Here is a 13349-nt window from a genome sequence, read left to right as displayed (position 1 = left end):
GGCGCGGCAGTCGCGCTGCCAGTAATTTTCCACCATAAAAATCCGACCAAACTGGATTCCCTGTCATTAGAACGGCGGCGCTGCGTTCACAGAACCTCAGTGGCTGCTGGGAGATCCCAGTCAGTCCGTCACAGCAGCGCAGGGTTCGCCGCTGTGCATGCTGGGAGTGGGAATCAGCAGCAGGTGCATAGTCGACCTGCGCAGGCGACAGGAGATAACATGCACTGAAACACAGCAGCTTATTTCAGTCTGCGCTTCTATTTTTCATAAATATGAAAACTGTGACTGATGTTCTTCCCTCAGGTTTCCTCATATCAGCCAGTTTGGCTGAGAAAAAGACCTAATCTAATCTGCTGTCCATTACTAGAAAATGTCTCAGAGTTACCTCTGGATGGACTCGGTTACATAAAACACATCCGTCTCCAGATTATCTAATGAAAGGAAACGCTCTCTTTGACACATCTGGGTGGACAGAAGGGGAAGTGGAGTCAGGAAGCAGCTTGGTCTTCTGCATCCTGACTGGACAACAACTTTTCATCTCAAAACCGTTTCGCAGATAGTGAAAGATTCAAGCCAGTTTGGAGGAACCAGTGTGAGGAGTCACCAGCACGGTAGTGGCAGCAGGATGCTGTGGACATTCACCTCAAATCAGCAGCTGGACGGTTGAAATGTGAAAACTGTGGAGCGCTCAGGACAAAGATCCCTAACACACATCCTGACTGATTCTGAAACCACTAAAGCTTCTAGAACGGCCTAGTTAAAGTAGAGAATCTGTGGACTAACGGCTCGGTCTGAGCCACGCTGCAGCGCGGCTGAAAGCCAGCAGAGAACGTCCACATTTTCTGCCAAAAACACTAAATTGTTTAATATTTTGCTGTTTATGCTGGAATGTAAATAAAAACATTTCTGAAGGTGTAAATATGTCGAAGGGAAGAACATCAAGTCCTGGGATGTCTTTGAAGTGTGAAGGATGTTTATGATTCTATCCATCCATCCATCCATTTTCTGTTCACCTTTGTCCCTAATGGGGTCGGGAGGGTTGCTGCTGCCTCTCCAGCCTCTTCCAGGCGAGAGGCGGGGTCACCCTGGACAGGTCGCCAGTCTGTCGCAGGGCAACACAGAGACATACAGGACAAACAACCAGGGAGAATTTTAGAGAAACCAATTAACCTAACAGTCATGTTTTTGGACTGTGGGAGGAAACCGGAGTACCCGGAGAGAACCCACGCATGCACAGGGAGAACATGCAAACTCCATGCAGAAAGACCCCGGCCGGGAATCGAACCCAGGACCTTCTTGCTGCAAGGCAACAGTGCTACCAACTGCACCACTGTGCAACCCACAGATTCTAATATTATATTATTAATATAATATAATAATATAATATAATTATGATTCTAATAAAAATAAATTAAAATGTGGATTTTATTGAATTGGAGTGCTTTAAACACAACAGAGAGAACACGTTTAGTGTCAGTCAGAGGGAGAACTGCAGCGATGAAAGATCAGGTTTTAATCTGTGGATCTGAACTTAGCACCAGTTCTTGTTGAGGGTTAACTTGCACAACGCTGGCAGCCGATAAGAGGAGAGAAACACTGAGGAGGACGAAGGACAGCCAGCTGCTGATAAAGGCTTCGGTTTGGTTCTGGTTCAGTCCAAACCCGGGTTTGGCTCCAGCTGACACCACCAACCTCGCCCCAGGCGCTTCCTCTCTCCCTCACTTCCTCTAGCAAACACGACTTCCTGAGACGAGTCGACATGATTTACAGGTTTCCCTGTGAGGAGGCGAGCCGCCGCCGGCACCGCTGGCGCTCCGGATCCGTTCCGGTCCACACGCACCGCGCTGCGAGGAAATCTGTGTCTGCTGCCACTCTCCACAAGCGCATGGCTTCCGCTTAACCAAGCTCTGGGTGAAAGTTGCTCTGCGGTTTTGACTTTCAGTGAAAACAGAAAAACTGTTGGTTTCAAACACCTCAGAACTGAATCGAACAACAAATCTGATCCTGAGCGTCAGCTTGGAGCGTCCAGGGGATTCAGAACGCTTCTCCATGAAGTTGGTGAGAACAGTGCAGCAAAATGAAAATGCAAAGCATTTATTTGCATGGGGTGAGATCAAAAGGCAGATAAGGCCGGCCGCAGCCTTGCGTCTGTGTCTCATGGTAATTAGCTACTTAAAGCTCAGCTGTTGGACGCAGAGACAGAGTGGAGACAGAGCTGCTGGTTGTCTGGCAGCGAGACGCGAAGGCAGCTCGTAAAACGAGAGGTGGAGTCACAGTGACTATCAATCTGTGTTTGCTCTGAATTAAACCGTTTGTTCAGGGAAACTTTCACCTGAACAGAAGTAGAAATGTGCGAGGCGTTGGGAGCTGAATGTTCAGCTTTTTGGCCACGTCATGTCACTTCCTGCGCAGCTCCAGGAACTGCTGGAGCGACGACACGATGAGCAGGTTGTGAAATTTCTCAGGAAGCAGAGAGTATCACCGCGCTCATTCCAGTCAGAGTTTGCGCTTGAGACATTCTGAGACTGTGGGCTTTTACTGCAGTCAGGGGATTACTTTCAAATATTGTCAGAAAAAAACCCAATTCTACTTCAACTCAAAGGAAACTTTTGATTTTTTGTTTTTTTAAGAGAGTAAAGGCATCTGATAAATTAAGCAGCAATGCCCTAAAATCAGGAAAGGGTTTTTATCATCTGTATTGACAGTCGTAGAAAACTCCAGATCTATTTTCAGCAATTCCTGCAATATTTGACATGTTCTTAATGTCTGTCTGACCCTTGAAACAAAGCAATTCTTTTCCATGTTGTGCATCAGTGTACTTTTACAAACTCATGTGTAATTTAAGGATAGATTGCTGCAAAGATCATGACTCCATGCAATCAACCATCCACTGCTGCAACATGCAGTGCTCAGGAGGAGATTGCTGCAACACGTCTATGGAATCAACTGTCCAGTTTCACCACATGCTCAGTCAGACAGAGGGATTGCTGCAACTTCATGCACTGTTGCACCATGGTCGTTGAGGAGAGATTGCTGTGAAGTGAACAGGTCGATGGAATCAACATGTTATGTTGATCACGGGGATTGCTGCAAACGTTTTGATGCAATCTCAAGGGCTTATTTAGGAAATCATTTGTTAACTGGATGTGACGACTACAATCCAACTGATGGAGGTCAATTAGATTCTGATAAATGAGAGAAATGACCCAGATCAAACCAACATGGCCGACAGTGACCGCCTGCTGCTAGCTGCTGATTGGAGTCAAATAACCACACTTCCTCTTTAAGATGACTTTAAGGTGTTGCTTGTGAAAGAAAGTTGATCGGGCCTTTACGAGAGATGACTAAAACCAGGAGTTGAATAAAACATTTTCCTTTCTTCTACCGAACTCTCAGCGTGAAGTTGTTTGCACCAGTTTTACCGGTGTAAAGGTTAATCAGGAGGACGCTTATCTCAACAGTCAACTTCCTGTGAGTCAGACGATCCCTTTATAAACAAGTACAGTTGTGTTTTCTGACACCACAAGCTGCTTTCTTTAACAGGCTGCAGATCTGGAGCTAAAAACAAACCCTTATCTCACTTCTTACTGAAGGTTTTGACTGAGTCATGCATTGAGCTCCTCTGGTTGATTCTCAATGGATAATAAAAAAACTGTTGTATAAAATGATCTGGAGACTAAAGAGCCAATTAGCAGATTTTAAATCAGTGCTGGCTGCGGCTGCAGGCCTGCGTGTTTCTGCTGCTCTTCCTCACATGCCTCTGCAGGTTTCTACACGACGCCCGGCTGCCATGTTTTGGCTGCGCTCCTCCGAGCCAAGGGTCTGCAGGTCCGATGCTATCGCTATCACCTCCATCACTCACATTACCACAGGAATAAAGCGCCTCCACCTCTCCTCCCATCCCTTGTTTTATTCTGTTGACAGAACCGGTTTGCTGCAGTCGTTTAAAGGTCTTCTTATTGGACTTTGTCTCCTCTGCCAATACAAATATTGGTGTTCAGACTCCAGCAAAAACCAGTTCTGTCTTTTTATTTTCTTAATCCTCTTCCTCTTCCTCTGCCCTGAACAATAGACCACACTGGATGAAGTTCCTTCAGCAGCAAACAAATGAACGACAAAGAAACTGAGGCAACAAATTGATAGAGAGAATAGAAATTTCAAAGAAAAGCTTTTGTTGATATTTTGGTGAGTCTGTAAAAGTCTGCAGTCATTCCTCATTTATTTCAATTTGATTTTTTAAGAGTATGATAGCATTTTTTAAAGGGTCAGCTTTAAAACAAGGAAGCAGATCAAATCAGACCTCAAATCTGAAAGTTGTGATCTGGCGAAAAACTAAATGATCCATCCAACATTCTGGAAAATTAAGATATATATATATTACGGAAAAGGAAGGCTGGGGTTTGAAAATCAGTAATACGTCATCAACTGGTCTCATACTCAATAATCAATGCAGAAATGAGTAAAAAGTTGGACTATTATTTATTTTTAATCATGAAAATCAGATCCAGAGAGTAGCTTATTTAACTTTTGATATTTTGGCCCAAAGATGCTGCAACGGCTAAATCTATAAATACAGGTAACGTCAGTTTATAAACTCTGTCCGGTTGGCTAGTATCACCAACTTAACACCTGCTGGCAGCATTTGGAAATGCGTTTTGGTTTCAGAGCGTGTTCAGGAACCTGGAAGGAAGGATGTTTGGTTTGCTGTAGAAACGCAGATCACAATGGAGAAGATCAAACATGAAGAAACGAACCTCTGAACGATTCCTGAATCAACTCAGACAAGTTCACTGACAGCTACTTCACGTATTTGCATTTCAGTTTATCGAAGATGAGTTAATTTGTTTACTGGCTAATAAAGTGTGTTGCCTTTTACGCCCCCGTCCTACTTCCTGTTTTAATTGTGAACAAACCCGCCTCGATTCTTCCTGCCAACCCTTGTGAGCTGTAAAAATCCACCAGAATCCAGACTGTATCCCCTCACAGCGTGCGGCTGCTTTAATTCCTGTATGAGAAAGAAGCCGACATGTGACGGCCGTGGCAGCCGTCCAGTAACTCAGCAGTTTACCAGCAGGGAAGCCACTCAGCTGACCTCTGATCTGGAAAAAGTCCCTAATATTCCTGGACTTCTATAACCAGCATGAATCCTGAGACCAGAATCTCTTCAGTGTGGCTCATACGGCTCATCCAGGACGTAGACGGGTCCCGACCGAATGTTGCTAACGCAGGCAGAGAACCTTAGCAGCTGCTGCGCTGAAAATGGTTGGTGTTTATGTAACGCCTGCTCCAAACCGGGCTGTTTGCATCTGTTGACACCTCATGATAGCCTGTCAGTCAAAGAGCAGGGAAAAGCAGAAGTTGAAGCACAGTGGGGACACTGTGTTCACACACACACACACATACACCACTCCTTTGGGTTTGTCTTTAAATGATCAACACAGTGAGCCGTTTTCTAAAAGCAGTTTGAGAAAGTTGAATGTTTTTATCAGTGAGAAGGAAATCATGACAACAAAGAGCCAACCTCCATCTGGAAACCTCGTGAGCGACAGCGAGGAAGGGTGTGTGTGCAGTCAGAGGGAGAAAATCAACGCACAACAAAGAGAAAAAATGTGTGTACACAGAACTGAGAGTGTGGGTTTCCTAATGCGCAGGGAAGGAGGGAAGTTCAGCTGAGCTATTAAAAGACCACAAATTACAACTCAAGGCAGCAAGAAACATCCTCAGCGCCGCAATCAACACTTCAGAGGCGATCCGACCCGACCCGACCCGACCCGAACCGATCCGACCCGATCCGATCCTCTCCACGCACTCCTGTCATCCTGCTCATGGTGAAGGTGTTTGCTTCATCCAGAATCGATCCGCGTTGTTCTGCTTCAGCCATCTGATCGGTTTAACCCTGTCCTGCTGAAGATTTGTTTTTACATCTTCCGGTTTATATTATCCATATTTCTGGTGTTCTGGTCGGGCTGTGGACAGTTTTCCACTCTGGGTTTTGTTTTTTGTTTTCCTCTCTCAGCCACTCAGTGAAGTCCAGTTTTTTTTTAAGAATTCAATGACCGGTTTTATCTTTTTAATTAAAACTGATTTACGTCTGAAGACATTAATTGTTTTTATCTCTGTAATAACATCATAAATAAACAATATTTTGAAAAAAAGTAAAGCAGTCTTCCAACGTTGCTGCATTAAGTGACGAGGATTTATTTCTTTACTTTTCACAAAGGTTTTCATCACTGGCTGGATTTAGCAAAGTGTAATCCATGACAACAGAAACGTTGCTAATAGAAGAACATTTCTGTTGACTTCTTTGTCTTTAAGCTTCTTTGCATATTTTTGAATATTTCACATTCATTTGTAAATCCTCCTGTTTTCCTGCTCGTCTCTTTTCTTTGCTTTATGCATCAGTTGAGACGTTTAGGCATCTTTCTCCGTTCCTTATGTTCTTCCTGAAGATTTCTAAACTAAGTTTCTTTGATTAGTCATGAGCTAAATTTCCTTTTTGTCGCTTTGTTAGATTTTCAGAAATTTTTCATGTATTTTTTTTTTAGTATTTTTTAGTTGTTTCCGGTTTTAATTAACCATATTTTACATAATTGCTGTTCTCTGTCTTTCTGGTTTGTCATCGATGTCTTTCTAACTTCATCTCTTTCTCCTTTGTTTTGTTGGTATGTGGGTCGTATCTGACTTTTCTCTGGTTGTGCTGTAAAATGTTTCCATCCTTTAGCGGTTTACGCACATTTCTGGAACGGGTTTGGTGAGTGTGTTGGAATATTTTCGTCTCTTTCTGGTTGTTTTTAAGGATATTTTATGTCTTTCTGGCACGTTTCAATCTGTTTTTCGTTCTTTTCTGCAAACTTTCGAAACATTTTTGGTTCATTTCTGATTGTTCATCTAATGGGGAACATCCTTTAGTGATTTTTGACTTTTTCTCGGTATTTGCTGCTGTGCTGTGACTCTTTGTGTACTTTTTGAGTACAAGGGTCAGTTACAGTTGGACCCTTAGGGGCCCCTGGTGTTGTCCTTGTTTAGTAATCCATCCCAGGGCGTGGTGTGTGTGTTTAGATAACACATGAACAGGAACATGGTGTGTAGGTCATCTACCAGGCTGTTTCTAGTAGTGAAGTCGTTCAAATGAGTTTTTCCGGTCACCAGAAAGAAGACAGACGGAGACAGTGAGGATAAAACGGAGCTCTGTCTGAACATGAAGGAGGTCTGCCTCAGAAACTGGAACAATGGCTACGTTGTGCGCTTTGGATGTGAGATCAAACCCTCGGGTGTTTCCCAGCAGCCCCCAGTCCCCAACCTGCAGCTCCGCCCCACGCTCGGGGACAAGTCGGAGACATGGAGGACATGGAGGACACGAAGGACGGACAGAGAGCTCCTCTTTCTGGAGCGAACGCTGGCCTTCCCATGAGCCTTCACACAACCAAGGTTTCGCCTTCGGACAGCCTCACCAATGAGACGCATGTGAAGGCTACGCCGCCGACATGCGGCGTTAAACATGGCGGCCGTTTACAGCTCTAAGTGCTGAAACAGTGTGTGGAAAATATGCAGCGTTCCCCTGACGCCAAGGGTGAGTTTACCCTCCGGAGGATCAAAGCACTTCCTGCTTAGTTACTGTCCTGGTCCCTCATCGCTAAGTGGGGTCCTGACAAGCATCAAGAAACAGGAGGGGAGGGGGACCGGCCAGCCAGGAAGACATGGGAACGTCTTCAACACTCATGATACTTTCTGGAGCTTTTCCAGAATTTACAGATTACATTCTGGACCTGACAGGTTACCGTCTCCATCCTGCAGGTGACTTTTCCAAAAGTTAAACGTCACTTTGAAGAACTTACAGGTTACTTTTTCTGAAACATTTTAATTATTTTGATCTTTTTTCCAGAATTTACCTAAACTTACATGTTACTTTCCAAAACCTAAAGGTTACTTTCTAGATCTTACAGGTCACATTTACAGAATTTAACAATTTTCTAAAATAAATATTCTAGAATCTGGTTTTTGATTTTATTTAACTGTGTGGATCTTGTAGTTTTTCTTTCCAAACTTCTGTAACTTTCCAAAACTTTGACAAAGCTTAATTATTGCTTTCTAAAACTTGCAGGTAATTGTGAAAAAGTAGTTTATATATCTTATGAAATAAATCTGTAAGTTTAGTGAAATCAACCTCCAGAATAGCTTTTGTCAGACTTTTTAAACGTAACGTATATTTTGCAAAATTTCAGAAAGTAACCTGTAACCTCAAAGTTATTGATAACCCTGGAAGATTTAGTTCCTTTTTATTTAATTATGATGTTTGTTTCTGATAAAATTTTAGACAAACATCTCATAAAGGATAATAAAACCGTACATAATGTTAAATCTGTGGAGGAGTCACATCCAGTCAAATCAAAAGAATTAGAAAGACATCCTGAACTCTATCAGAGCTTTATAAACTTAACTTTATGAAGTGACTTTCAGCTGTTTAAAGTCTGATGTTTTATTGTTTTCAGTTAGATCTGACCTTGTCCTTTTATCTGGTCCACCTTGAATTGTTTCCTGCCTTTAATGTCTGTTTTTATTTGACTCTTTGCGGGTCTTAAAAGCTCCCATGTGAACACGGCTTGGCTTCAAAATTACAGGGGAGGGAATGAACCTGCAGAATAATAACTTATGGCAGAAAATTATTGTCATTACACCTCCTCACATCCAGCTAGCTCCACTCACATCCAGACAGAGCGCCGTGACTGCAGCGGCCCACAGCGCTGCATGAACCGCGGCGTCGGCCTGACGGTAACCAGACACCCAGCGCTGCCAATAAATGATGATCCCGAGGCAACAGACTTGACTGTGCGTTTCCCTTGGCAACGGGTCACGAGAGGAGAGAACCGAGACCCAAAAGGTTCTGTTTTGCAGAGGATGGGGCGTTAAGTCTTCAGAGTGAAGAACAAAAGCTCCAGTTGATGCAGCAGCGGTTTCATTTTTCTGTGATGTGGTCATGCTTCACCTCCTCCAATCACCATCTGCTTCTCTGCAGCACAAATATCTGCAACCGGACGGTTTCCTTCATGTTTCAGACGGCAGGCCGCCTCCTCTGCCTCCACCTCACACCTGCCGCTGCTGAGGAGGCCAGATGTAAATGTACGGTGAGCCGGAGGGGTCAGATTTAGCTCCGCTCCGGCTGGATGTGATGTGATGTGAGCAGCAGAACAAAGTCAGGAAGTTTCCTGGAAGCTCAGCAGCCAAACCCTCCGCGATCTTTGGACGACACGCGATGATGACAGAAATAGAGGAGGTTTTACTTTCAAATAAATAATCAGCTGAGCCCCGGAGGACACATTTGTCTTTTCAGAAGGAGTTAGAAAGTATCGTTCTTCCTCTGCTTCGCTAACAAAACAAACACTTCCTCTCCTTCAGCTCCAGCTTTCTTGGAAAAGATCTGGGCTCAGTTTCTTCCACATGGCAAAAGCACAAAATCTAACCAAGTATTTCTGTCTAGTTTCTGGAGGAAATGTTTTAGTACAATTGAACTTAAAAGCTACTTTTTAGCAATAAATATAAGTTTGTTTTAGGACAATAATTTCTTAATGTTGATGAAAACGTTATTTCACTTATAAGAAGTACTTTTTCATCAACATTAAGGAATGATTTACTAAAAACAAGCTCCTATGTAACTGAAAAATTACTGTAAGTAGGTTTTGCCTTTTTTAAAGACAAAACTAACTTGTCTTTAAGTTAAAGACATGGACTAAGATGTTTGCAGAAACCAGACAGAAATATTTGGTGAGATGTTGTGTTTTTACAGTGCACTGCAGGCAGTTTTTAAAACGAACACCAACATAACCGCCTGCCAGATCTGATGAAAGTCCTGACACAGATTCTCAGGTTTATTTAGATCTGGGCTTTGACTAGACCATCCACGGTATCTCAGGCTGCGTTCTGAAGACCCAACACTCACCGTTAAAGAAGCTCTTGACCTTGAGGTAGCCGACGCTGAGCCGCAGCACCGACAGCTTGTCGAGCCGCGCCCGCACCTCCTCCGGGAACGGCAGCAGGCTGGTGAGCTTGTCCAGCTCCCCGTTGAGGCGGTCCCGGTGGCGCTTGGACGGGTTGGACTTGGTGCCATCGGGCGGAGGCGGCTTGGGCCTGCGGACAGAGAGACCAACAGCAGTGAGAGTCCGCTCGGTTCCCACATCGGAGCAGAGCGGCTCTCCGCTGGGAGCCGGAGGTCGGCTTTGACTGAGAAAGGTCGTGCAGACCAGAACGAGCGCTGAAGGTGCAACTGAAGCGGACGTCTGCGTGCGTCAGAGAGCCACAGCTGCTTCTAATCGTCGCTTCGCTGCAGGAGGGAAAACATGCAAACATCTCTGTGTGCAAAACCATACAGACGAGAACTGGGGGCACCGATCATCATTTATCGTGATAAATCTCAATTCATGGTGAGAATTTTGATTCAGTCTCATGATTAATTAATGTCAGATTTATTAGTTTTACTATTTTCTCCGATTTTGTTCAACAAAGCATCAATAAATACAAACAAATAAGTAGGAGTGTTTATAATAATAGTAAATAAATCAAATCATTATCACAATATTACCACAAAACAACAGGCTCGGCCCTCTTGCTGCCCTTATCAGTTTAAAATCACACACCGCCTCAGCTCTCCGCAGGGAGGCTGCTTCAGCCCCGGTTACCATGGGAACCAGGTGAGCGGGAATGAGGTCAGCTGTTTTCCAGGACTTGTTTACCGCCTCCTGACGGAGAGCAGATCCAGAAGCTGAGCATTATCTGCTCATTATGAACTGCCTCTTTAAATCTCCATGGCAACCACAACACACATGCTTTTCTTTAAAGACAAAAAAAATAAATGAAACAGATTTCCCTCAGGCTTTTCTGGGTTGCATGCGACCCTTGACCTCACAGCTACAGGTGGGGCTCACACAGAGGTAAATCAGCTTCGGAGGAGAACGCTCTGAAGGGGTCAGAGGTCAGCTGAGGCTGCAGCAGAGCAACAAGTTCAGTAAGATGTTAGTGGGAGGAACTCAAAATCCATCAACCTGTTAGCTGTTATGCTTCAGATTCAGCTTTTTTAGTTGACAAAAAAACACAAAACTCCTCAAAAAGACGAAGAGAAAAGCTAAATAAGGAATAAGAAGAGCCAAATATCTGGCTAAGCAATCAGTGATGATAAACAAACCTTGATTAAAGTCCATTTTTTACTTTTAGTAAAACTCTGACATGCTGGTTTTAAGTTAAACAGCTTCCAGCTGCTCTGCAGAATAATAACGAATAAAACAAGCGGAGAGTTAAATCTGCAACGGCGCCACCTGTGGAAGGAAATCTGTTGGGTTTCTCCTGGGAACTCAGACAGCAGCTCTGATTGTTCACTGCCAGACGGGACGAGTTAAAAAGGCAAATTAAAAATATATTTAAAAAATAATAATTAAAAAGACAGAAATGAACATGCATTACAAAATTTAAATCTTAAAAATTGAGGGGAAAAATACCAGAAATACTCAATTGTCACTATGATCAAACAAGCTTCTCTCTAAAACTGAACCTGAAAATAAAGGAATAAATATATTTATTTACTGCAATTTCTTTCTTTTGACAGTAAACTGTGTTTTGTGGGACGTTGTAAATGCTACAGCGTAACTGAATGAAGTTTCCTGACATTAAATATTCACATTAAGAGAAGAGATGATGAGAGAGAGAGAGAGCTGCTGTAATAAAATCAACCATTGTTTCAATCTCAAACAAAAACAGATGAAATGGTCGCCATGGAGACGTTTTGAAACGTCTTAAATCTCAGTCAGGAGATCTGTGAGTCTTACTGTTACTCAGAGTTTCTCAACCGGTTGCCAACGTTTATAAATCATGTTTTCACATGAATAAGCTTCTTCTGACTTCACCGTTTGATCCAGAGACTAGAACAAACTGGCCACCTACAGACGGTGCGTTCACTGGCTGGCAAAAGATGGGAATTCTCTGCTTCCACTGGTTACGCTCATCAACCAGTTTCAAGATGGCTCCCAGTGAGAGTGTATTTTATCATCCATGATCATCTGATTCTGTCAAAATATCGGTGTTGACGTCGGAATCGGCCGATTTTATGAGAGGAATCGATCTCATCCATCAATTTTATCAATCGCTGCAAAGATCTGAGAATCAGTGCAGGGCAGTGAGTTGGATATTGGGATTGGCCCAAATTGTTACATTGGTGCGTCTCAAGGCCAATATGTTTCAAAATAAGAGGAAAAACCAGGAGCCCCGTGTGAAACTAACAGAGTGACCAACGTGTGTGAAGGTTAAAGACACAGTTCAGATTTCAGAGCCAGAAAACCCACAAATCCTGACAACACCAGCATAAATCAGTCACAGTCGGGCCTTCAGCTGGTTTCTAAAGCAGAATAGAATTTGAAATGCTTTTTTTAAGAGTGACAGCGCTTTGGAAGGTAAAACTTTATAAAATATAACAAGCTGTATAATATATGAATGATGAAAAACCACAAGCCAAGCCAGGCCGATGCTACAAACTGAAAACAGGTTGCTTTCTCTACAAAACAGAACTTTCATATTAAATGTTTATATGTAGGTTTTTTTTAAACTTTGCATCTATAAAAAACCACAAGGCAAATTTTCACAAATACAAATCTTGATTACACACAAATTCTTATCTATAGAAAGATAAAATCCTAAACCATTTAATTTACAACGACATCGTCTGATTAACGAGCACAAAATATTTATGACTGACATAAACTGCTGCCATCCACTGCTGCTTTCTGAAAGCTACTCTGAGGAAATGTGGACACAATGCCGGTCAGAACCTGAGCAGAACTGAAGTGTTTTTGTCACTAGCTGTCATCTACCACACAACTTAGGTCTTTAACTCAACATTTCTCCTCCAGAATAAATAAATCACAATGTGTCACACACTCTGTTTAATGTGCAGCACTAAAATGTGTATTTGTGTGAAATAAATGTCTAAAAGTGTCCTTTCCTGTCTTGTTAATAAGACATCTGTTTCAAATAAAACTGTGGTGCTCGACATATCTGGAATCAAGGCGAGATGACTATCGCTGCATTCCTGACAGCGTTCCCTGTAAGAACAATGAGCAGCCAGTGTTGTTGCTCCTCGTCTTATCGAGCAGATCTGTCCTGGAAGGGGCGTGTGAGCTGAAGAAAACGCTCTGCATTATATGGGAGAGAGTGTGTGTGTGTGTGTGTGTGTTTTAGACTTGAAGAAACTCTCTCCTGCGCTTTCACAAAGGCACTTTGTCCGTGACGGGGCAGCAGCACCTTTTCAGAACAATAGAAACTAAACACGGCGTTCTCTGCTGCAGTTATGATCCAGAAACAGGAGGATCATT

The 13349-nt window shown here is 43.2% G+C and overlaps 1 protein-coding gene across 1 annotated transcript in view; it reads right to left on the bottom strand.

The window, feature by feature from the left end:
• ahr2 (aryl hydrocarbon receptor 2) overlaps positions 1 to 13349 on the bottom strand; it is a 41435-nt gene that overhangs the window by 23240 nt on the left and 4846 nt on the right. The window contains exon 2 of the mRNA XM_032556511.1: positions 9935 to 10122. Coding sequence (XP_032412402.1) covers positions 9935 to 10122 — 188 coding nt within the window. The remainder of the gene's footprint in view (positions 1 to 9934; positions 10123 to 13349) is intronic.

Source organism: Xiphophorus hellerii, chromosome 24 (genome assembly GCF_003331165.1).
Source record: "Xiphophorus hellerii strain 12219 chromosome 24, Xiphophorus_hellerii-4.1, whole genome shotgun sequence".
Lineage (NCBI taxonomy): Eukaryota > Metazoa > Chordata > Actinopteri > Cyprinodontiformes > Poeciliidae > Xiphophorus > Xiphophorus hellerii.
The sequence above is the reverse complement of the archived record's forward strand: the minus strand, read 5'-3'. Positions and strand labels throughout refer to the sequence as shown.